Source organism: Mirounga angustirostris, unplaced genomic scaffold (genome assembly GCF_029215605.1).
Source record: "Mirounga angustirostris isolate CCGP_5_RB_7025 unplaced genomic scaffold, mMirAng1.0.hap1 SCAF_17, whole genome shotgun sequence".
Taxonomy (NCBI): domain Eukaryota; kingdom Metazoa; phylum Chordata; class Mammalia; order Carnivora; family Phocidae; genus Mirounga; species Mirounga angustirostris.
In genome coordinates this window covers 41,806,343-41,830,621 of record NW_026991725.1, presented here as the reverse complement: position 1 = coordinate 41,830,621, position 24,279 = coordinate 41,806,343, and the positions used below count along the sequence as shown (strand labels likewise).

General features: G+C 64.7%; 1 protein-coding gene across 2 annotated transcripts; it reads left to right on the top strand.

Annotated features, from left to right (window-relative positions):
- Positions 1-509: 509 nt before the first annotated feature.
- Positions 510-23,952, top strand: RBFOX3 (RNA binding fox-1 homolog 3). 2 transcript variants are annotated; one of them, XM_064583367.1, is made up of 11 exons: positions 510-1,168; positions 7,329-7,466; positions 9,552-9,605; positions 10,422-10,514; positions 11,989-12,049; positions 15,252-15,305; positions 15,504-15,636; positions 16,238-16,277; positions 17,172-17,233; positions 18,401-18,479; positions 21,956-23,952. In XM_064583367.1, the coding sequence occupies exons 1-11, from the start codon at positions 773-775 to the stop codon at positions 21,956-21,958; spliced, it is 1,113 nt and encodes a 370-aa protein (XP_064439437.1). In that variant the 5' UTR covers positions 510-772; the 3' UTR covers positions 21,959-23,952. The 2 variants fall into 2 exon arrangements, with proteins under 2 accessions (XP_064439437.1, XP_064439436.1); XM_064583366.1 differs by lacking the exons at positions 10,422-10,514; positions 15,252-15,305; positions 15,504-15,636; ... (2 more) ...; positions 18,401-18,479; positions 21,956-23,952 and having other exon boundaries at positions 11,989-12,583.
- The last annotated feature ends 327 nt before the right edge of the window (positions 23,953-24,279 follow it).

The following is a 24,279-nucleotide window of genomic DNA, read 5'->3' as shown; positions in this document are numbered from 1 at the left end:
TGAGGCTTCTGGGTCCAAGCGCCCCATGAGAAGAGCCTCTGCCCTGCCACGTCGCTGGGACCCTGCCCCAGGGCCCTGGCTTCTAAAAGCCCCTGGGGCAGCAGGCCTTCAGGGACGGGCTGGGGTCTTCTGGAGATCTGCTCGGGGGTCTCAAGACAGAGCTGGAACCTTCCATGCCCCACAGACAGCACCTCAGCTCTGGGACCATGATGGGGGCCCTGTGGTGCCAGGCTCCCAGTTCTGTGGGATCAACTTTGATCATCTTCCCTGTAGGTGTGATGATCTCCCACTTTACCGATGGGAAGAAGCAGGGCCTGAAGCCTTCATAAGGCAGGAGGGAGGAGGGCGTGGCTCTAGGGGAGACAGGAGGGACCCCCATGCTGCTGGCACGTTCTCTATCGTGATAGGATCAACTGGGTAGAGGGTACACGGGATCACGCGGTGTTACTTCTTTTTTTTTTTTTTAAAGATTTTTTTTTTAATTTATTTATTTGAGAGAGAGAGAATGAGAGACAGAGAGCATGAGAGGGAGGAGGGTCAGAGGGAGAAGCAGACTCCCCGCCGAGCAGGGAGCCCGATGCGGGACTCGATCCCGGGACTCCAGGATCATGACCTGAGCCGAAGGCAGACGCTTAACAACTGAGCCACCCAGGCGCCCCACATGGTCTTACTTCTTAAAATTGCACGAGCTTAATGTGGGTCTGAAAGTATGCGTCGGTGGTCTCAAGCCCTGGGCTCCCCAGGCACCTCCAACGGCTAGATCTGGTGCCTCATGTCAGGGAGCCCCCCACCCCCACCCAGAGGGTCTGGGCCATGCTTCTGGAGACCCCCGCTCCGGCCTGCGAGCTCTCGAAAGGGGGCACGGTCCGGGCCTGCCAGCCGTCTAACCAGCCTGCTCTCTTTCCCTCCGCAGGGCAATCAGGACGCCACGGCTCCGCCTGAAGCGATGGCCCAGCCCTACCCCCCTGCCCAGTACCCCCCTCCGCCACAGAACGGCATCCCCGCCGAGTACGCACCACCCCCTCCGCATCCCACGCAGGACTACTCGGGCCAGACCCCGGTCCCCCCAGAGCACGGCCTGACCCTGTACACACCAGCACAGACCCACCCCGAGCAGCCGGGCACCGAGGCCAGCACACAGCCCATCGCCGGTGCCCAGACAGTGCCGGTAAGGGGCCCCGCGAGCCCAGAGTTCAGGGAGCAGTGCCCGCCCAGAGAGGAGGCTTGGCGGGGCAGTGAGGGCCCGCAGGGGGAGGGGCCGGGGGGGCCTCTGAGATGGACCGGCAGGTCCTTGCCGCCTTGGAGCTCTTCGTGTGACACCAGGCACGGGGTGGCTGGTGACCCCGATGGCTGCCCGACCCCCTGAGCGGAGCCTCCCAGCGGGGCCGCCAGCAGCCCGTCCCTGGGAGGTGAGGGAAACGGTGTGGCCTGGGCCCGGGTGTCTGCACAGGCGGGGGCAGGGCGACGGGAGGGGAGGCTCAGGGGCCCTCGCGTGTCTCGGGTGGCGGGCACGGCGATCATTTCTAATCACGCGTAATCCACCTGCTTGGCTGCTCTCCAGTCAGAGAGCCTCACTTAGGTGGTTGTAATGCACCTTCAAGGAGAAAGTGCTGAGCCGCACGCTTCCCAGAGGCTCCCAGCAGCAGAGGAGCGTGGCCAGGGGCGGCGGCCCGGGGTGGGCGCCCCACGACGCAGCCCCTCCTGGGGACCCGCCAGCCGGCCCCACCCCTTCCCCGGCCCTCCTCCCCATCGTGGTCTCCGCGTGCCCGCCCCTGCCTCGGCTCCCGGGCTTCAGCTGTCCCCGCTGGCTCCCTCCCAGTGCGGCTGGCCGGGGCCGGGCAGGAGGCCAGCAGCTTCCCGATGGGCGCCCCCCTCCGTGCTCCCTCAGCCGCCCTTCCGGCCTGGCTCCCGGGGTGCCCTGCGGACCCAGATACCACCCACCCTCCCGGTGTGGACAGCATCCCCCAAGCTCTCTGGGGAGAGAGCCCACCCAAGCTGCCCACTGGGCTGGACCGGCCCCTCGTGTGGGGCCCAGCCAGTGCGCTTCTGCCCCATGTGGATCACCGCCAGCGAAGTCAGACCTTTCCATTCCCCACGTCCCAGTGTGGGGAGTCTCCCCTAGACCCGTAGACCCCCCACCCGGGGTTCCTGCAGCTGCAAGAGGCAAGGCCTGCGGGCCCTCGAACTGGGAGCCGAACTGTGCTTCTGGGGCCGCTCTGCCTCCGCTTCGGCTTCCTCAAACCCACGGCATGGGTGTGCGCAGAGCAGAGCCGGAAGCGCTCGGCGTGACCGCATCACGGCCGGTGGACGGTGTCCTTCGGAAGGGCTCCGGCAGACAGGGTGTATCTGGCCAGACCTCCCCTGACAAGGCCTCCTCACAAACAAAGGGTGAGGCCGGGAATTCGCCCTGGATCAAGCGCAGGAGACAAGGCGGTCACACTGGCAGGTGCCCCGGGCGACAGCGACAGAGGCGACAGCGAATGCCTGTGCCACAGAACGAGCCGGGAGACCTCCTGGACACCGGAGTGCCGGGTGCGGCTGGACCGCGAAGAGCATGAAGCCTTCCTCCCCTTGGCCGACAGTCGTGGGGACCCTACTGTGTGCCACACACTGACCCAGCACGGGGGGGTCCAGGGAAGAGATGACCAGCCCTGCCCTGTGGTGGCCACCAGTTCCCGCCTGGCAGGGACCTAAAAGTCAACAGGGGCCAGTCACGGCCTCCATGCCTGTGACAGAATATGGGCCCCGGAGGGGACTCAGGAGTCCCAGAAAGGATTTGTCCCAACTGGGAGGTGGGAGTCTCACTTCTCTGGCCAAGCGCCTCCCGAGGAAAGCGCCTGGGCCCGACTGCGCCCCAAGCCTGGTCAACGGGGCCGCCTTGACCTTCCTTCGACCAGCCCGGGTCTCTTCAAGTCCTGCAGGCACGTCAGGGTCTGTGGGTCTTCCATCCGGGGAGACAGAGGAGAGACCGTTCCTGGCCACGCCCGGGGCCAGATGAGCCTCTGCAGGCTTATGTGGAGATGCAGAGGACGCGAAGACACCCAGGCAAAGACGTTGGCCACCGCTGGACAGCATGGGCGCTCAGAGCCTGGGTACCAACACGAGCACACGTGTGCCACCTCGGGAGGAGCCGGAGAGGGCGAGGGCACCCCATCCTGCTCTAAGATTCCAGTAGCCACCTTCTTCCCAGAAGAGCTGCCCGGTGCTCCCAGCTAAAGCTGAACACCTCCACACCGGGTCAGCTGTCCCATGTCCCATCCTTGTGTGAAGGCTTCTCAGCTCACCAAAGCTTCCTCTCGGCCCTCCCCACCCCGGCAGCCTGGGGTCCGGGTGGGGAGGTACAGGGCAGCAGGGGGTGAGGGCCACGGCTTCTGTCCAGACCTGCTCTCTCCTGCGTGTGGATTCGCTCGTCATCTCTGGCAGAAGCGGCAGGGGGTGCCGTGTGGGACAGCGGCTGCTGATGGATCGGGGCCCTCCTCACTACTCTGCAGGGACCCACAGACACAGGCTGGGGACCACCTCCCCAGAGTGCTCATTCACTCAAGGTCATGCAGGTCCCCTGCAGGTGCTCTCCCACCCACCTGTCCTCCCCGAATCCCGGGACAGCCAGAGGGGCTTCTACACTCAGAAGCTACTCCCACTCTCCCCCTCTTCCTCTGTGCCCTGCACCTCCCAGGGCCTGTCCCCTGGGCCTCTCCCCTCCCCAGCTAGCAGGTGCCAGCGCAAAGGGGACCAAAGGCCACAGTGCGAGATGGAAAGCACCCCCCAGCCCCCCCACCCACTCCCCCGCCACCGGGGGTGAGACCCAGCCGTGCGCCGCCACCATGCTGGCCGGCCAGATGCAGGCAGGAGACACCCTCGGTCAGCATCAGCGCAACAGGTGCGTGGCCGGCAGAGAGCTCTTAGAATATTCTGTCGCTCAGAGTCCGAAGTGGGAGCACACAGCTCCGCCCAAGGAGGGGCTGCCCGTTATGGCAAAGACATGGTCATAAACAGACGGCTCGAGGCTGCACCTGGAGATGGCCTCTCCCAGGCACACTGGCCACCCAGCAGGGCTGAGCCACGTCTGGCGAGCAGCGGATGGTCATTACACACATGCCCAGGAGCTTCTGGGGGAGCAGGCCTGAGGGGCTGCAGAGAAACATTTCCAGGATCTCTTCCTCTTGTCATATCAGCAAGCCTTGGCTCCATCCAGCCATGAGGCCATCCTGCTGCCCGAGCCCCTGCCAGACCCTCCGTCCATGAGCCCCTGCCCAGGGCTCTCTGGGCCTCTGCCTGTGCCGAGTGAGCTTGGGGAGGCCCAGGCACGGGGGCTGTAGGCTCCTCTGACGGTGGGGGATGTGCTGGGCACATCTGGGCCCTGCCCCTGGTCCACCAGGGGTCGGGTCCTGGCCTTGAATGGGGAGTGGGGGGAGGGGGCATGATGGCTAAGGTGACAGGGACAAGGAGAAGGATGCAGAAGCAAAGCTCCTGTGGCCAGCTGGGGGAGGGGAGGGGTGACTGAGACTGGTGGGGGGTAGGGTAGGTCACTGTTGTTTTCTTCTTCCCTGCGTTTGAGCACTGGGGGCAGAGGTTGCTTTAAAAGAGAGAGAGAAAAGACAAGGGGAGTCCCAGGGAAAGGCCTCTCAGGCCGGCCCCCTCCCCACCCCTGCCTCTCCCCGCCAGGCTGTTAACACTGGGGGTTTCTCCACACATCTTATGATTTTACAGTCACCGAACCCGTTCATCTGCCTCTGTCCGTAGCTGTGCTGGGGGGCGAGGGGGCTCCTTCCGATTGCTTGTGCTCTGGCCCCACTTACAATTCATTCCACAGGACCCCCCCAACACCCCATTCCCCCTCCTTGCCCTCAGCTGGCTCCCCTCCAAGGCTTCTACCGAGGGGTCTGGAGCACGGCGGGGGGGTGGGCTTGGATGTGGAGACTCACAGTGGGCCCAAGGCAGAAGGGAAGCTCGGGAGGCCCCGGATGCTTGCCTGGGCAGCGGCCCCCCCACGGCCCCCAACGCCCAGGGCTCCCCGGGTGCTCCAGGTGCGCTGGCCGAGCTGACCGCTGCCCTCTGCTGGTCCACAGTCAGCATTACATGCCCCTCTCGAGCTGAACTCCCAAATTCAGGGTGACTCCTTTAGTCATCTGTACCCAGGAGCCGCGGAGGGATCGGGTGTGTGAAATGCCCTGGGTGGGGGCATGGTGACAGAGGGCACCCTGACCACTGCACGGGAAGAGCCACACTTGGTCGTAACCAGAGGGTGGGAGAGTCAGCAGGCGCGCGGCAGGTTCTGCTTGGATTCAGGGGCGCGGACGAGCTTCTGCAGGTCTAGCGCGAGCTTGCTGTCTGCACGGAAGAGCGGGACCAAGGGAGAAGGAGAATGGGGGCGCAGGCGGGGCTGTTGGGCACTCGCAGGTCCCGGCTTCGCAGGAGGAGCTCCCCGGTGTCCCTGAGGCACCCAAAGGCGGCTGCCGGGTGTTGCCTCCGCGGACCTGCCACCCACCCCCACCACCAGCGGTTCCTCCACGGTTGCTCCAGTAACCTGGCTCCTGGGGCCGGTTGGTGACCCCCGGGCCCAGGTGCTACATCACCTCCAGCCCCAGCCTGGGACGGGCATCACTTGGCAGCCCGAGAGGAGGACTCCGAGAACACACGCTCATCAGAACCGGGCCCACCCCTCAAAGGATGGCTACCCCACCGGAACAGGTCACGCACGCCCCCGTTGAACAAGAGGACGGTGGCTTCCAGCCACACTGGGGATCGCGCACCGTTGCTGCTTCCTAACGTAGGAGCGCAGACTTGAGTGTAAGGGACCTTTGAGCAGGTGCTCAGCCTCTCTCACCAGCCCAGGAGCTGATGACGTGCACTCCCCTCACCTCTGGCATCTGCTGCCTGGGAGCCTGGTCAGAGGCCTCCCGGCTGAGCGCCGGAGTAGGGGAACAGCCCCCTCCTTCCAGAAAGGATGAACAGGTTGGCCATCAAGGGCAGCCACTCAGGAGTCCGCAGACAGACCTCCTGCCACTAGCCGCCCCTTGGGCTCCATTTCCTCGGCCTGGAGGAGGCCTCGGGCACAGTGGCCTGGCCCTGCTCACCTGTCCTAGCTCTGGGAGGCCTGTTGTACCCGTCAATACTCCTTTGCTGGACCGCAAGGAAACCCACCAGAAAGTGGCTTAAGCAACGCGACGGTTCTCCGAGACCCGAGGGAAGCAGACTCTGGGCGTCTCTCCTCTGCCGGCCTGTCACTGCCGGTCAGGCCACGTGGGGGGCCACGGCCACCAGCGCTGGCCCTCGTACAAACTCCAGCGTGGGCCTCGGGGGACCCTCCCACCCCTGCTCTCCAGGCGTGTCGGAGACGCTCGGGGCCCCTCACGCCTCTGGCCAAGGTCCCGCAGTCCCAGAAGCAGACCCTGGACAAGGCTCCGAGTCCAAGCAGAGGGCCAGGGACGTGATCCCAAGAAAACGCTGACAGAAGAGTGGGGAACTGGGGCAGGCGAGCAAGGAGCAGGGAAAGGCACGTTCTCAGCCTGTTGGCCCCCCAGGGACACGGGGACACGGAGGAGCCCCAGGCACGGTGCCGGGCCGCCTGCGTGCCCGCCGTGTCTGTCACCGGCTGAGGGCCGCTCCCGGACACTCGCACTCCGACGTGCCCCGCCAGCGAGCTGAGCCAGCACGAGCCTCGGGGCTGGCGGTGGGCGGTGCTGGTGTGTCCCCGTGAGCGCCCGGCGTCCGGGTCACAGTGAGCTGAGCGGCCACCTCGGCCCATCGTTGACGGAGCGCCCGCTGCATGCCTGTGGCACGGTGGCTCAGCGGGGACAGAACCAGGCTGACGGCCAGCCGGGTGGTGATGGTGGCCCGTCCCTGCAGAAGTCCACCCAGAGGAGCCTCACAGGCTTGTGGCCTTGGCGCCCGTCCCGGCCTCGTCCTCGCGGGGGCTGTGCGCTCAGAGGTCCTTGCCTCGTGGGTCCCCGTGCTCCCAGCACTTAGACCGTGTCCGGCAAAGGGCAAACCTGGGACTTTGACGATCATAATAGTCGGTGGTGGAGCTGAGGGGCCGTTCAGGTCAGACCTCTGGGGACAGGGCCGAGCCGGGGGAGTGGAGACACCCCCAGCCCCGGAGGCCGTGCCCCGCGGTGGCAGCCGGCACAGCCCGTGCAGAGGCCTGCCGGGGGGAGGCTTGCGAGGTTGCGAGGCTGTACTTAGTGAGAATCGCCCGCCCAGACCCCCCACCCCAATCAGCCCCAGGATGGGGAGGCCCAGGGCGTTGGGGGGAGCTGGCCTCTAGAGCCTCCCCTCCTGCGGGTGGGAGCTGAGGGGCACCTCACAGCCCGGTGCTCTGCCCACAGCAGACAGACGAAGCGGCACAGACGGACAGCCAGCCACTGCACCCCTCCGACCCCACAGAGAAGCAGCAGCCCAAGCGGCTACACGTCTCCAACATCCCCTTCCGGTTCAGGGACCCCGACCTGCGGCAAATGTTCGGGGTGAGTGTGTGCGGCCCCTCCATCCCGGCCCCCACCCCACCCGCCCCTGCTCCATGTCCCCGGGATCCCACTGCCTCCTGCGGCCAGCGCTGCTCTGACCTGAGCCCGTGGGATGGGCAGCCAGAAATCCGCCCCCCACACCGCCCCACCTGTGCTCAGGGCTTCTTAGGGTCCCCGTGGGGCTGAGGCCTGTGCCGGACCCCTTGGGCCCTCAGAGGCCAGCTGGAGGGGCAGCTCAGCCCCCTGCTGCTCCTGCGTGCTGAGGGCTGAGCACTCCGCCTCTCTGTGCCTGTGTCCATGGGGCTCTGGGCAAGTGCTCCAACCGTGGGAAGCCGGCCTGGGCTGATTGGCTCCCTGGATTCTCCGGGTCGGTTCCTAGATTTTGTGCTTTAGGATTTCGGCCAGCTGCCGTGAGGCCATGAGAACCTGCAGGGCAGGCCTTCCATCCTGTGGCTACTTTCCTGCCGCTTGACCTGAGCAGCATGCAGGGGCTGAGGCCCCCTAGGTGCTGGGGGCCGAACCCCATGGGGGGGAGGGGGTAGGGGGCGGCGGTCAGGTTGTTCATCCGAGAACAGAGCAGCCACGGAAGCCTCGTGCGCCTGGTCCGCATTTTTTCCCGCACCCCGAACCCTCTTCCCCGCGGCCAACACAGTGCCCACCCTCTCACCCCTGCCACAAGCTAGGCAGTCTCTGGCCCCTGAACCCAGCCCTGCCTTCACGCCACCCACCGCCCAGATGGGATCCATCAAAGGGGAGGTGCCCTGAGGGTGGCCTCAGATGGCCTCAGCACCCACACCTCGCCCCAAATAGCCACCCCCCTTCTTGGAGGGCAGGGCCCATTGCACATGGAGCTTAGACACAGTGAGGGGCTGATGGGCTTTGGAATCATCAGGATCAGCTCCTCTTGGCCTGGGCCAGGCTGCTGCCGACCTCTTCGAGCCTGGGACCCCGCTGAAAGCCACCTTACAGAGCTCACCTAAACCAGGACCCTCAGTCCGTATCCCATCACTTGTCCGCATGCAACAGGCATCAACTGGCGTCAGCTCACCCGTCCCCACACCAGGCATTGGCTCACCCTGTCCCCACACCAGGGCGTCGGCTCACCTGTCTGCATACTGGGATGTCAGGTCATCCATCCCCACACCCAGGCGTCGGCTCACCCGTCCCCACACCAGGCATCAACTCACCCCGTCCCCATACCAGGGCGTCAGCTCACCCTGTCCCCACACCAGGCATCAGCTCACCCCGTCCCCACAATCAGGGCATCAACTCACCCGTCCCCACACCCGGGCGTCGGCTCACCCGTCCCCACACCCGGGCACCGTCCTCCCTGTTTCAGCCTTCCTCAGAGTTGGGATTGCATTGCTGTCTTGCTCCGTGTCCTGTCACTGCCCCTTTTGACAGCTCCCAGGGTTGTGGGATGCGGGGGACACCCATCAGTTACACAAACTGGAGGCCTCAGGACAGGCTGCTGGGGACCCGGTTGCGGGGATTTGGTTTCACAGGTCCTTGGTCTCCTGTGACAGTGAGAGAGCCGGGGCTGCCCTGGGGGTCCTGGGCCAGTGATGGGGCAGGAAGGGGCGAGGCACAGCATCTGGGCCTGCTGGCCAGCACGTCCCAGATAGGTAGAGGGGTTTGGGGCCAGTGGTGTTCCGCACCCCACACAGCCCAGGCTGCCGGCAGTATGGGGTCCCTCCACAGCACTTCGTCTCTCCCAGGGGCTCCTGCCCCCCTCCCAACCTTACCGTTCGGGAAGAACCTTTCTGTAGGCCTTTACCCTTTAGGGTGAATTAGAGGTGACCCTCAGTAACTTGGGGCAGAGTCCAGGCAGGGAGAGGAGAGGGACTCTGGGGGAGGCTGCCCCCTTCCCCGGTTCTCAGGCAGGGAAAGCTCTCTCCGCGGGGACGTGGGGCGGGGTCTCCTGTGCCAGACCCGGCTACACCAAGAGCCCCCCCTCTTCCCTGCGGGGGGCTGGGTGGGACCGGCAGCAGCTGAGGGTCTCCTGGGAGGCAGGCGTGCCGGGAGGGGCGGCCGGCTCTCCTAACCCACCCTCCCCTGTCCCCCACCCCCTCTCTGTCTTTGCAGCAATTCGGAAAAGTTTTAGACGTGGAGATCATTTTTAACGAGCGGGGCTCCAAGGTGGGTGCCGCCCAGAGGCTGCCACCATTACAGCGCCGGCCGTAGGTCCCGCCAGGCTAACGTGTGACATGTGCGTTTCCTTCCTGGAGAGCTCCGCGCCCGAGGACCCCTGAGCTACACGGGTGCTTGTACTCCCCGCCCCTCCGCCCTCCCGCCCCGCCCCGCCGTCTGCGTTGGTGCTGCGGCCGCTCGCTCCGCTCCGTTCTCTCCGAGCTGCCGGGACCTCTGTCTGCGCCCGCCCTGGGCCCCACCCGCCGACCGCTCCTCCGGGGGCGCCCCCCCCCCCGCTGGCCTGCCCGAGAGCCGGCCCGAGGCCCGGGGGCGCGGCTGCAGGGGGGGCACGGGAGGGGGCCCGGCAGACCCCAGCCCTGCTCCCTGCTCAGGCAAGGGAAGACCCCCATGCAGGCTCCTGGGGGGAAGGGGGGTGGGGCTGTCCCCAGGAGGTCCGGGCCCCCCCCCCGGCCCCCCTTGCCCCCCAGGGGGCATCAGGGTGACTGTCCTGGCCCCTGGCCGGCTTAGCATCTCTCTTGGAGCTTTGGCCTGTCCTCTGGGAGGTGCCAGGCGGTCAGCTCAGGCCGGGCTTGGGCCAGGCCAGCAGCTGCCCCCGCCTGGGGCCCTACCCTTCCTGGGCATCCTGCTGGTGGCACCAGGGCAGGCCTCTGGGCTGCCGACCTCTCCTTCAACTCACCTGACTCAGTCCCTCTCTCTCTCTCTCTCTCTCCCCCCCAACCCTTCTCTCCCCCCCCCCACCCCGCTCCTCCTATGTTTTCCTTCCTCTCATCCTCTCTCTCCGTGTCTGTCCTTCTCCGCTCACAGGGTTTTGGGTTTGTAACTTTTGAAACTAGCTCAGATGCTGACCGAGCCCGGGAGAAGCTGAATGGGACGATCGTAGAGGGACGGAAAATTGAGGTGCTCAGATAAGTGTGCTACGCAGGGCGTGCCCTTGAGACCCGCCACTGTCGCCCAGGTCCCCCTCCCCCACCCCTCAGCCACCCTGCGGAGAGCCGGGCCAGGGTCCCCGGAGCAGGGCGGCAGGGCGGGGAGGGCAGGGCCCCGCCAAGGCCGGAGCCCAGCCCATCTCCTGCCACCCCTCCTGGGCCCACCCCAGGGCCCCCTCCCTCTGCTTTCTGGAGGAGGCCCCCCGACTGTGGGGATCAGCCAGACCCTGGGGGAGCCCCGAAAATCGTGTGTTTGAGGCTTAGCAGCTCCAAGGACCACAGCCAGCTCAGTCTGTCCCCCAGCTGGGAGGTGCTGTTAAGCCCCCGGACCCCTCCCACCGGGGAGCGGCAGCCGCCCCCTGTCCCCTCCCCAGCTGCCAGGAAGGGACCTAGCCCTGAGGAGCAGCAGAGAGAGGAGGTCAGGGCCCCCCTCAACCCCCCTTGCCCCTTTTCTGGTGGGCTGCCCATCCCCCCCACCCCAGCGCCGGGGCTCTAGGTGTCTGGGAGCTGGGCTCCTGGACAAGCAGGGCAGTGAGGGGTGGCCAGAGAGGGGACGGGGTCAGCAGCAGTACTGAGTCCACGGGAAGAGAAGCGGAAAGGCCTGGGGGGAGGGCTTCCAGAAGCAGAAGGGGTCCTGGAGGCCCTGACCTCGGCCAGTGGTTCATGCCCAGTGGGCACCTGAGGATGCAGCCCGAGGTCCAGGGGTTCACACTGCATGTGGTAGAAGCAGAATGGCCCCGACTCCTTTCTTGGGTTCCACCACCTGCCCTGTTCTCTACCTCCTACCACACAGGCCTTCCCCCCTGCCTTTCTACACCCCAGCCTGGCCCTCCAGGGGGAGGGTCTTAGATGTCTGAGATAGGACCCACCCCCTTGGCGCCCACCCACCCGCCCCCTCTCCCATCGGCCTTGCTCCCGAGGGGTCCCATCAGGAACTCTCTGCTGGCCTCGGGAATGGCGTGCTACCCCCATGAGAGGGGTGCCCGTGACTGGGAAGGCCTCAGCAGCCAACAAGGGCACAGAATGTCTTGGGGCCGGTCTGTCAGTTGGGCTGAGAGCACTTTGTGGAGAGTCCACCAGCTAGCTTCTCCAGTGGCCTGGGGTTGCCAGAGAGAGACTGGGGCTTGGTTTGTGGGAGCAGCACGTGAAGGGCAAGAACCAGCGGGCCGGACAGGGTGCCTGAGCCGAGGGCTAGGAGCCGTGGTGGCCAAGGCCCCCTGGAGTTGCAGGGGCAGCACAGTGGAGAGGGGCGGCCTGGGAGGAGGGCAGGCCAGGGTGGGGGGCCAGGCGGGCAGCAGAGGCTGTCCTGGGCCTTCCTCCCAGCCCCCAGCCCCCTCCGCGTGGCCATGCAGGAACAGTGCAGAGCAGGACCGGGGTGGCCAGACGCCTGCAAGGAGGCTAACACTCCCCTCACCCTCACCTTCTCCCTCCTTCTCTCCGGGTAGGTCAATAATGCCACGGCCCGTGTCATGACCAACAAGAAGACTGCGAACCCCTACACTAACGGTAAGGCGCCACGGGGAGGCCACGGGGTGGTCGGCCTGGACACGGGCCCTGGAGGAGCCTCAGCCGCTGGAGGCCCACCGCCCTGGATGCCAAGTGCCCCCTCATGTCCCAGCTCTGCCGGGTCAGCAGGAGGGCAGGGGCCGCCCACCCCACCCACACAGTTGGCAAGACGCCTGGGCCTTCCCAAGCACACAGGGCACCCAGAAACCACGTGGACAGGCTTCGGGCACAGTGGGTGTGGCCACTTCCTGGATTACTACTTAGTTTCTAAGCAGTGAGGGAGCGCCTGGGCTAGAGGTACTCAATATTCAGTGAAAGTGAAGATGATCAGGATAGTTGCCTACCCACCTTGGAGACACTGGAAGGTTGAGGCCCCCACGGGAGCCTTGCCATCCATAATGCACTTCAACTGAGTGGTCTCACATGCACGTGCCGGACCCAAGCAGAAGCCAGTCCTCCTTGAAGACAGAACCCCAGAGGCTGAGTGGAGGGGTGGCCCTCAGCTGCGTGTCTTGACTCCACCCGGCAACGCGGAGGGGTTTGCGTGTAGCCAGCAACTCCCGGGGGCCTGTTTGAGTTCATCCCCGTGCCAGGGAATGGCAGCCCTGCTCACAGTCAGGATAAGTCTCCCTGCGGGGCGGGGGCTTGGCTTCTCACCCCCCAGCCTTCCTGTCCCTGTGTGATTGGCCACACAGGGACTCAGGTGACAGGCCAGCAAGGGGCAGGACACTGGGGGGGATCTGCCACGGAACCCACCAGCAGGGCCTCCCCCTGTGCCCTCCTGGAGCAGGACAGGCGTCTGGCTGAGCCACATTTAGGCTGAATTATTATGCCTCCCATCCTGCTTTCCTGAGGACTATGAAAGCTCAAAGTTTTCCTAAAAATCTGAGGGTGCCTGACTTTGCCAGTGTCCTGAACTCCCGTTGAGTGCTTGGCACTGGAAGGCCAAGTGGTAGACAGACGTGTTTAGAGAGTCAGGACGATCATCAGGAGCCAGATGCCCACTTCACCCAAGAGCCACACCCCCTACTGTCTGGCCAGGCCTGAGAACGCCAGGAAGCATGGAATTCAGAACGGAGTCCACGCCTGAACCACTGCATTCCTGGCCCAGGATGGGCACGGAATCAGCACTGCTTGCACAAGGATCAGCCGGGGGCTCACAGGAACAGTCTCACCGAAGCGTCCTCACTGGCCTGAGCAAGAAGGACAAGGGCCGCAGTGGGCTGGCCCCAGGTTCTCTATGGGCTGACAGTGAAGTGCAGCATGTGGGCTGTGGTGGCCTGGGAGTGTGGCTTGAAGACTCTAGAACACTCCAGAGCACTCAGAAGTTCATTGGTTGCGGGGGGAAGAGGAGCAGAAGTGTCCACCGTCAAGCTCACCAGGTTTGACCAGGTGTTAAGACTATTTACAGAAGAAACAAAGGAGACTCCCAGGAGGGTCTCCAGCTGCCTCTGTCATCTGGGGTCCCACACAGTGAAATGGGACTGGCAGCAACGGGTAGAGGCCAGGAAGCCAGAGTGACAGATAAAGACGCCCAGGATTCCAGGATCGGCAGGTGGATGTGCCAGGACCATCTCAAGAGAAGTCCCACCTCGAAGAATGGACTCAGAAAAGCCACTGGGTTGGGGCCCAGGGGAGGGGGGGCTCGGGTCACTGCTCTAGGACACTGCTCCGTCATGGGTTTTTACTAAGAAAACTACGTTCTTGGGACTGGAGTTCTTTTTAGGAGATGAAACATTTCTTCCCTCCTGATCTGGGATTCAGAGAAGGTTCCAGTCTCAGCATTAACGTTCAGACAGAGCCACGCTGGTCAGGTGATGGTGGAAGGGGAGGGAAGGTGACCACAGTCTCATGGAAAGTGGAGAATGGGCCCCTAGGAAGAACACGGTTGCCGACGGTCTGTCCTGAATGCCTTCCGGCCACGCACCCAGCAGTGGGGATGTTAGAATCTGGGAATGAGGCTCACAGAGCTGACGCTAATGACCTGCTCTGGCCCTTTGCCATGCTCTCCAGAGGTGTCTCGCTAGCTGGCCAGTGGGCTCAGTCCCTTTTGTCCCTCCTCACAAAGTCAAAAGGGGTATGGAGCTGGGCCTTCAGGGCATCCTGCAAACATAAGACCAGGTACACTGAGGGGCCAGGGGGCTGGGCTCGGTCAAATATACCATTCCCAGCCCATTCTATCTGAGCTAGCGCCTGGGGTCAGAGCCCCCTCAAAGCCAGCTGGTGTCCATCCCCAGGGGCCTCAGATGGAAGCAGGCTTCACTCCTGCACCTGGGTCCCTGGTGGGAGAAGAAGACTGGCCCAGAAGCCGAGGGCCCTGAGCCAGCGGCCTGAGCCGGCCCGCCTGCAAAGAGGGAGAGGCGGCAGGTGCCGACAGCTGGGGGCCAGGGAATGGCCAGCAATGTGGGTTTGGTTTGGATCTGGCTCTGCCACTTGCCCGCTCTGGGCTGTGAGGCTGCTGCACCTCCCTGACCTCCACTTGCTCATCTGGAAAACGGGAGGATGTGAACCCACCTCACTGGCTGGCTTTAGAACACCGTGGCACATGGTGAGATGCTCAGGAAATGTTGTCATTATTACCTCGAATCCCAAGGCCCTTTCCTCCCCAGGAAGCCGTTCCACTGGCTGCTCTGAGGATGGCCAGGGCAGGACTGGGCAGTGGGGAAAGAGCTCCACGCCAGGACCGAAGCTGTCGGGCAGGAGGTGGGAGGAGTCTGCGGCAGAAGCCCCGCCCCTCACGGCAGCCTCCCACCCTGCTGGAAGGCAGCCAGGCCCCCACCGGGGACAGCTTTCCGATGCCTGGGCTCTGTCATGTGCTGAAGCAGGGGCGCCCCCAGACTCCTCATCCCGGCTGTGGGCCTGCAGATGTCCCTTCCTAATTCTGGCGGAGACTGCAGACTCCAAGCTGCTGGGCTGGGGCCCCGGCTAGGCTGGGGAGGGCCGACTTTTGAAATGAATCACAAGGACAGCCAGGCAGATGGGTCAGGAGTGACTTGGTCCCTGGCATTTAGGGAGCAGAAGGTCAGACCCGGTGAGGCTGCAGCATCCGAGGGGCCCGGGTCTCTGCTCACCCTGCCTGCAAAGGGAGGCGGTCCGGCCAGCCATCTACAGAGGCCCCGCCTTACATGGGAGGCCCCAGGATAGTGTGAGGTGGGGAGAGAATGGGGAAGACGGTGATTGGGGTTTTTTGCTTCTCTTCTAGGCTGGAAGCTAAATCCCGTGGTAGGCGCAGTCTACGGGCCTGAATTCTATGCAGGTACAGGCTGGAGCCCTCATTCTGGGTGTGAAGGGCCGGGGGCGTGGCCAGAGGGCGTGGCCAGGATGGAGGCGTGGTCGTGCAGGTGTGGTTGGGCGGGGCCAGGTGTGGTTGCGCCCCGGCTGGGCCCTTGGGCCTGCCCTCACCCTCTCTGGGCCTTCCCTCTCACCGCCTCTTCTCTGGCCCCCTTTCCTGCAGTGACGGGGTTCCCCTACCCCACCACGGGCACAGCCGTTGCCTACAGGGGCGCGCACCTACGGGGTCGGGGCCGGGCCGTGTATAATACGTTTCGGGCTGCGCCGCCCCCGCCCCCCATCCCAACTTACGGAGCGTGAGTACCTGGGGAGGCACGGGGAGGGAGGCATGGAGAAAGGCCCAGGGGGTGTGGGGAGGGAGGCCTCGGGCAGCCAGAAGGGCTAGGCAGCCTTTCCAGAACTGTGGGGGGCTGTGGGAACCCCCAGACCTTCCCACTGCAGTTGCCCCCATATCGTACCCCAGCCCCACCCTGCCATGGGCACCAAGGGTCACTGGCATTTGGGGGACATTTAGAGCCCCAGCACCTTGCTGGATGATTTAATGGGATTGTGGTTGGCCCTTAAGCTGGGTGAGGGCCTGCTCTAAGCCCTCCCTGGTCCATTACCCTGGGCCCAGTGCCCTCCGCCCCTATGGGGGGGACAGCTGCCTGGGCTGGGGTGGGGGGAGGGTAAGCACCATGGGCCGAGGGGCCCCTGGCTTTGTGGGAGAAAGGAGCTGACCAGCAAGGGTGTTACTCTATTGTTATACCAAAACAGGGCGCTGGAGCAAACGCTTGTTAAAATGCCAGTCCCATGGGCAGGGCTGGCACCCTGCCCCCTCCCTCCTCAGCAGACACCGGAGCCGGCCTACCCCACCTCTCCAGCGTTCCCACCACTCTCTTGTCCGTTTGCTTCCAGGGTCGTGTATCAGGATGGCTTTTATGGTGCTGAGATTTATGTAAGTGCAGCCCCCTGGCGGGGGGGTGGGTGTGGTCCAGGCCTCAGCTGATTTCCAGGGTCTTCCCCTCCCGGCCCCCCTCCCTCACCCATCCCTCCCTATCCTTGGGACCTGGGAGGGTGAACGTGCGCAGGACACTGGGTCCTTGGGGACCTTGGCATAGCTGAGCCTGGGCTGTCTGTGCCCACGTCTTCTCCAGTCCACAGGACGCTGGGTGATGGGGGCAGGAGGGGCGACTCTCCTGTATCCCTAACACATTGGGGTCACTGAGTGAGCCCCCATGGGCACCCATGTCTAGTACAGAGACCTGGAGAGAGACCAGGAGGCAGGGGCTCCAGGGTGGACCCCATGGTGAGGTCCTCTGGCGTCTCTCTCCCTTCACGGGGCTGCCCCTACTGCTTCCTCTCGCCCGGAGCCCCAGCTGACGACCCCACCTCACACACAAACCCAGCCCAACATGAGACCTTGCTTCTGTCCTGGGCAGTTGCCCATAGTTCAACAGTCCCTTTGTGCCGGGGCCAAGACATGACCTGAGTTTGCCCTTGACCCTTCCCAGTATCCGGGATGGCCCCCAGAGTCACCCATGGGTTCTTGGCACCCACTGGCATCAAAGTCAGGGGCTCACTGGGCTGGTGCCAGGTCTGTGGGCACTGATCATGTGCCAAAGCCATGAGCACAGTCAGACGTATCATCGGTGCCCACGGATGGGTGTTGAAGGTGTGCTCCCTGCCCCCGCCTCGAGCCATGCCCCTGACCGTCTGCGGCCCTTAGACCTCAAGCTAGGTGCCCCCAGGCCTGCACCAGCCAGTGCTCACCCGGCCACGGTGAAGGCTGAAAGGCTGTGTTGGCCCTACTAAGTCCCTGTGCTGTCTCTCCCTCCCCCTTCCCCTGCAGGGGGGCTACGCAGCCTACAGATACGCTCAGCCTGCGGCAGCCGCGGCAGCCTACAGCGACAGGTATGGGGCAGGGTCGGGGTGAAGAGGGCCAGTGGGACAACAGGGCCCCTGGAGGGGTGGGCTCAGATAGAGGGGGAGACTTACCCGCGGCTCAGGCCTGGGGGAGCCTCCTCCTGGTGGCGCAGGCCTGGACAGGACAGAGAGCGCTGAGCCAGCGAGCCCCCGATTTCTTTAGTCACTTGCTGCTGGCCTGGCTGGGGGGCCGTGCCACCCCCCACCGTTCAGTTCTCCTCTGATTCCCAGCCCTGGAGGCCTGAGCCCTCCCTGAGCGCTGGAGGCCCCGGGTGAGCAGGGGAGTTCGGAGGCTCTGCTTCTGCCCCTGGGCGCCCCTGGGACCCCGCTCAGGGCTGCGGGTCTGAGACCCCTTCACGCTGAGGAGAGGCTGTGAGTGCACCCTCCTGGTGGGGGGGTGTGAGGACACCAGGCGGCAGTGTGGCCGTTGGAGAGCAGCCAGCCTCCTGCCCAGCTTTGAGCCCACGCAGAGGATGGCGGGAGGCTCTGGGCAGTGAGGGCAGGTCCCCGCGGCTCCCCCCAGGAGTGGCCTGGCCTGGCACATGGGCACAGAGCCCCTGCTTAGGGACGTGTGGGAGTCCCCGCGCCTGGCACTGATGGGCTCTGGCTCCCTCCCGCCCAGCGGCACCCTCAGACCCCTGCCGTCGCATGTGTTGGGGGGGAGTGGGGGTTTGTGGGGTGCACAGCAGGCCCAGCCCTGTGCTACAAGAAGCAGGCATTCCACACACACAATAAGTGGAGAGGACACAGTGCCACTTCCTTCGTGGTGGCCTCCCCGCCTGCCCCCACGGCCTCCCGTCCTGCTCTGAGCCTTTCCGCAGCACTCCGCCCTTGTTCTTCCGGGGGGTCGAGGTTTTCTTCCCTCCAGAGCAGCTCTGTGGGCACTCCTTTTTCCTTCCGTGTGGCCCCTTGTCAGGGTGAGCGGACACTGGGAGAATTGAGAGGGTGGCCAGCTGTGTTCCGGACACTTCCTTCGGGCAGGAAAGACGGGGAGGAGGGTGGGCGGGGGTGGGGGGAGTGGCTGGCAGGCGGGACCACCCTGGAGGACGCTCACCAACTAACTGTCTGGGAGGAGGCAGGAGACCTGTTGCGGCCCCTCACCTGCCCCCATTGCCCCCCCCGACGCCTCCCTCCCTCCCTGTGCTGTCTCCCCAGTTACGGCAGAGTCTATGCAGCCGCTGACCCCTACCACCACACCATCGGCCCCGCGGCGACCTACAGCATCGGAACCATGGTAAGGAGGCAGGGCGGCCTGGCCCTGGGCACCAGCTGTGACGAGGAGGGCCTGGTGCCACAGCCAGGATGGGGTGGGAGGGAGGAGAGTGACCCGGACCCCTGACCAGTGCCCGGAGGGACCAAGGCCTAGATGGAAGCTTGGGGGAGGACTTGCCCCTCGGTGCCCCCGGGGACTTTGAGGGAGGCAGGTCCGCCCGGACGGGCAGCTGCCCAGTAAGGACGTCTGGCCCTCTGGGGAGCAGCCTGGGACGCCCGCTTTGCCCAGTTTTCTGAGGCTCCAGAGGCCAGCAGGGCCTCCGCGCCACTCGTGGGGCTGTGTCCGCCGCGTCCCTTCTGTGTCCTGTCGCCCCTTTCCTCACGTCAGGGAGCGGGACAAGGGCTGCCCGCAGCTTCCCTCCCCCCAGGCCCCTCCGCAGCACCATGGCCCGCTCTCGCCAGCCCCCGCGTACTCCTGGGGGGCCCGCGGCAGCCGGAGGTGTGCGGGCCGGTGTGTCTGTGTGTGTGTGTGTGTGGATGGTCAGCTGTGGACACAGGCAGCCCAGCTTACTCTCTACCCTGAGACCTGCTTCCAGGGGACACCTGTCTCCTGTGCCCACCCACCCCCAGCCCCAGGGGCTGTTCATGTCAGTTTTTAGCTAGCTTGGCGTCCAGCATCAAAGATGAACACATTTTCCCTGGGGGGTGAGGGGCAAGGAGGGAGGAGGCCCAGAGCCAACAGGGACTCATTCATTGTTCCTTCTCACTTGGTTTTGATTACTTCCTCCCGATTTTTGTTTTGACTTTTTTGATTTTTAACAAGTTTCCGGCATCCCCAGCAGGCTGCAGTCACCCAGATGGGGGCCCCAAGAGTGCAGTTTGTGGGCCCCTTGGCTCCAGGGTCAGCTCGGCCCTCTGAGCAGCTGCTGGCTAGAAGCTTTCATTCATTCACAGAGGGGCCCCTCTTATGTTCTCATTTTTATTTGTAAGATTTTCTTTTTTTTTTTTTCCAAGTTTTTTCTGCGGCACTTGCCATCTTTTCTTTTTCTGTTGAAATTGATTGGTGGGGAGGAGGTTCCTCTGGAGACCTCCCTGATCCAGGGCAGCCCAGGGACATGGGAGCAAGGGTGCCAGAGACCTTTCCTCCTCAGCAGGACGGAGGGCCCAGGCAAGGACCTGGGTAAAGAGCAGGGACCCCAGGGGCCCCCTAAAGCTCCGAGGGGCTGGGGTAACCCTGGCAGGAGGTCCCCCCACCCTCCTGGGTCCTGCCCCCCCTCCCTCCCCTGGCAGGCAGCCCCGCTGGGGCCCTGAGACCTCCCCTGCCCCCATTAAGGAGAAAGGGGCCGGGGAAGGGTCAGGCCTGAGCCAAGAGAGTTGCCAAGAGACATCTCCAACCTTATTGTCCAGGAGCGCTGTGGCCCATGACCCCAGCAGCCCCCTGGCCCCCATCGTCCCCCACCACGGAAGGACTAGGCCCAGGGCCCCCTGCTGCCATGAGAACCGGCATCCACTCTCCCCAAGGCAAACCTTAATAAGGGGGGCAAAAAACGGGATTTAGCGACTTCTTTTTGTTTTTCCTTATTTTTTTTTTCTTTTTGCTTTTTCCCCCCTACCGAAAGGCGGTACTGATTGGCTGTTTGTCATCTTTGATGTTGCAGGCTAGCCTCTGCCGAGGAGGGTACAGCCGCTTCACCCCCTACTAGCAAGAGGGCCCAGCCCCTAGCAGCATTCACACTGACTGCCCAGCACACACCAAACCCAGCAGGCCAAAGCCAGGCACAGCCACCAGGAGGACAGTGCGCCCCCCCCAGTCAGCGGCACGCGACGCCAAAGCCCATAGGGTTCACCTCCAGCCAGCTGGTCTCCCTGCCCCTCCCGATGGCGTGTGTGTCTTTGACCCTGGTTACCCCTGTATGTCTGAAACCTTGCTTCCTATTTTGACTTTGTTGACGTTGTGCCCCCAAGCCATTTCAGGTACGGTATGCACACAGCGGGAGGGGCTAGCCTGGGCACAAGACCCCTCCCCGAGAACTAGCAATAGAGCCCGCCAGGGCGACCCCCTCTTCCCACCCCCTGGGGCTCAGGGAGTGAGGAGGAGCCCACAGCCACTGTCCGTCCCCTGGGGCTCAGGGAGTGAGGAGGAGCCCACAGCCACTGTCCGTCCCCTGGGGCTCAGGGAGTGAGGAGGAGCCCCGGTCCACTGGACGCGGGGTTTCCGGCCGAGACGATGCCCCCTCCCCGCCTTCCCCCAGCTGATGGCCGGTGTAGCCGCATCTGCCCTCCTCCCCCCCAAACAGCTGAAACTAACATTCCTGGTTCACGTTTCTTGAGGCTGCTTCCCGCCGAAGCAGTAACAAGCACGGTGCGGGCGGAAACGGCCACGGCCATACGGGCCTCGGGGCTCCCTCCGTAGCCTCTGTTGTAAGCAATGAAAGCGTAGGAAGAAATGCCCCCGCGCACCCCCACCGAAGCCGAGGGCCCCCGGCCTGCCGTGCTCCTTCCAGCAGCGGGCTCTCCCCTCCAGCCAGGCTCCGAGGATGGCACCTCGGCACCGCCTGAGATGGGGTCCCGGCCAACCTGGGCACCCTGCCCCTTCCCCAGGCTTGGAAACGTCCTTTTATCAGGGTACATTTCAGAAGGGGCGAGCAGGGGAGGCACAGGGGGAGGCCCATCGCCGGCCTTCTTGGCGAGACAGCACTCGATGCCAGCCTCCCGTCCGGAGAGGCGTGGTGCTTAGGTCTGCGGCCGAGTGGCCGCACGGTGCCCAGGGCTGCGCTGGGCCCTTGGGGGGGGACATGCTGGCCGGGGTCCCGTAGGGAATGCTGAGACAGCCCAGGTAGCCTCATGGGGTAGGCTGCCCGGTCAGGATGGTGCCCTGCCCCCTCCGTTGCAGGAGGAGGTGTCTCGGGCCAGGGAAGCCCAGGTCCCCTAGGGTGCCAGAGCTGGGCTGTGGGTGCCCGCTAGAGGGTGTGAGTCCCCCACCAGCCAGGACACACCGGCTCTCAGCTGCTGGACCGGGCGGATCATGGCCTGGGTGCCGGCCCCTCACTTCCCACCTCCGGGAGCACCGCCTCCTTGCTGCCTGGCTCAAGGCCCCTCGTGGCCTGTGCCGTGCCGTCCATCCACCATGCCCCCCGTCTTCCGTCCGCCCAGAGCCAGCCAGGCCCCTGCCCTGCTCAGCTCTAGCAGAGCCCACAGGCTGCGCCCCCCAGCCCACTTCCTGTGGTTTCTGCTCCTGCCCCCCCTTCTTCGCCCCTCCCCCGCCACCGGCCCCCACGCTCTGCCCCGGAGGAGGAGGCCGGCTTTCGGTTCAGCTCATGCAGGACCACCAGTTCCCAGAAGCTGGGCCTGGGGGACAGGCCGGGTGGGGGGCTAGGACTTCAGGGCGGCCTGGGGCCCCGGCACCTCCCTCCCCACCCGGCGCCCCGTCCGTCCTCACAACACGCCTGCAGTTGCTTCGGTGAAACTGCAAGTCCTGCCTTTCTGTTTCTGTTGTAGTGAAAGCTTCCACCGTTTCCTTCTTGGACCATGAAGGGCAAAAACAAAAAACAAAAAAACAAAAAAAAAAATCACAAAACAAAAAAAACAAAAAAAGATGTTAAGATCCAAGCAACAACAAAAAACAAAACAACCAAACCAAGAAGCATCCAGCACGTCCAGGTCGCGCGCGGTGCCGCACTCCACTGCGAGGGAGCACGTCCACGGGGCGCCGAGCCCAGGAGAGCCCCGGGCCCTCGCCCCTCCCCGGCCACCGTGCTGGCCGAAGTGCCCCTCCCGAGGCCGGCGGGGAGCGCAGGAGGGGAAGGGGCCTCTTCTCTACCAAGTCTTCCTTTCCAGCCCCCCACTCCCGGGGCGCGCGGGGCCCAGCGGAGGAACAGGCCGCAGGCCTGAGTGGGGAGAACAGCCAGCAGGACTTGACCTTTGCTGCCAACTGTGCCAGTGGAGGGGACAGCTGGGCTGGGGTGGGTGTGGGGGGGGCAGCTCTTCATTCCCGGGGTCTCTGGCTTCGGCCCGTGCCCGTCACCCTCGTGTCCGGCTGTCTGGGCCCCAGCTCCCCCTCGTGCCATGCCGCCAACACCATGTTCTGCAAGCCTGGGGAGGGAGTTTGCAGGCCTCCAGAGTCCGTCCGACCCGCAGCCCTGGGGTCTGACCCCAACATCAAGGGCTGATGCACTTCCAGAACTGTGGGGCGCCCAGGCCCCCCTTGCTCCACGTGAGGGGGCTCCTGGGCAGCCTGGCCAGGATCACACCGTGAACCTAAGAGCTAGCATCAGCAGGGTGGAGGCCTTGGGGCTGAGGATGCGCTCTGGCCCCGGCCAGCCTGTTTCCTGTTCCCTGGCTGGAGGCAGGCCTGGGCCTGGTCAGTGGGAGGGAAGGCCGACCTCCTGCCACCTGCGGGGCCGGGCCCTCCCCATCCCTGTCCTGCAGAGGGCTGGGCAGGCCAGCGCCTGGCTGCACGGCGAGGTCAGAAGTCACGGTGCCACGGGGCTGGACGGCCAGGCCCGAGCAGGGAGAGCGAGCGGGGGGAAAGGCCTGGAGCGGCGCCCAGGACCCGAGTCAGGTCCCGCCGGGGTGGTGGGAGAGCAGAGGTAGGCAGCAGGGAGGAGCCCCCCGCCAGGCAGGGATCGCTGGAGTAGGGCAAGCAGCAAAAAATAAGACATAGGCTCCCAACACGGCTCCACTGTCTCATGAAATTTAAAAAGTAAAAAAAAAAAAAAAAAAAAAAAAATACACCTCACTTTATATATTCAGCATCAGCTCCTGAAGCTCCTGAAATGAGCCCCTTTTCTATTCCTGTTGTACAGCGCCCCGCCCGCCGGCCCCTCCTGTCCAGAGCCCCCTGCTGCTCCAGACCCTTTTCTTGCGGCAGCTCCGCCCCCGGCCCCGCCCTCCCAGCCCCCCCCAGGACTGCAGCCAAGCCCCAGGCTTCCTTTCTTACCATTCTGTATGCTTCCAAGGTGTGCCCATTCAAATCAACAGTATTATTATTAAGATTATTAATAAAGATTTCTTTCTTCAAGCCAGGACAACTCTTTTTGCTTTGGCAGCCCCCGGGGCCCTGAGGGCGGAGGGCGGAGGGCGGGCCCGGGCCCCGCAGCCTGTCCCAGGACCCAGCCGGCCTTCCGCGGGGTGCCCCGTGGGGAGTCCGAAGACCCTTCTGGGCAAGAGAAGCCAGAGCCCCAGCCCTGCAGACTCCTTTCCCCAGCCTGACCCAGAACAAGCCGCCTCGCCCTGCCCGCGGGGCGCCAAGGCTTGTGGAGTTCACCAGCGGCTTCCAGGGTGCACGGCCGCCCTGGCCCCCTCCCAGCTGAGCGGCCGCCCAGCAGCTGTGGCCTGCCGCGTGCAGGCAGAGAGGGGACAGGGCTGGGGGTGTCCCAGAGGGGGCCCCCAGACCCCAGCCACACCCGGGCACTGCCCCGTGATGTGGGTCGGGCGGAGCCCTGGCCCCTTGCGGGGGTGGGGGCACTGCTTCAAAGTAAGCCCACGGGCGCGGGTCCCCATCCCTGCACGGCTGCGGTGGGGGGCGGCCGGCCCCTCGGGAGGGAGCGGAACCGGGAAGGAAAGCCGAAGTCAAGCCGAGAGCTTCAAAGCCCTGGGCTTCGGGGGCCTGGGCCGGGCCCACGGTCACAGCGCGTCCACGCCGCCGCCCATCGACTCAAGCTCTTCATGTTTCACGCCGGATCACTTATTTCAGGGCGATTACACCCACCAGAGGCGCGCAGGCTTAAATGCCAACATACTCATCCTCCTGCCCATGAGCCTCTACTCGCCGTGGGACGGGGACGGTGCTCTCGGGGAGCTGGGGGTGGGCGGCCCCGCCG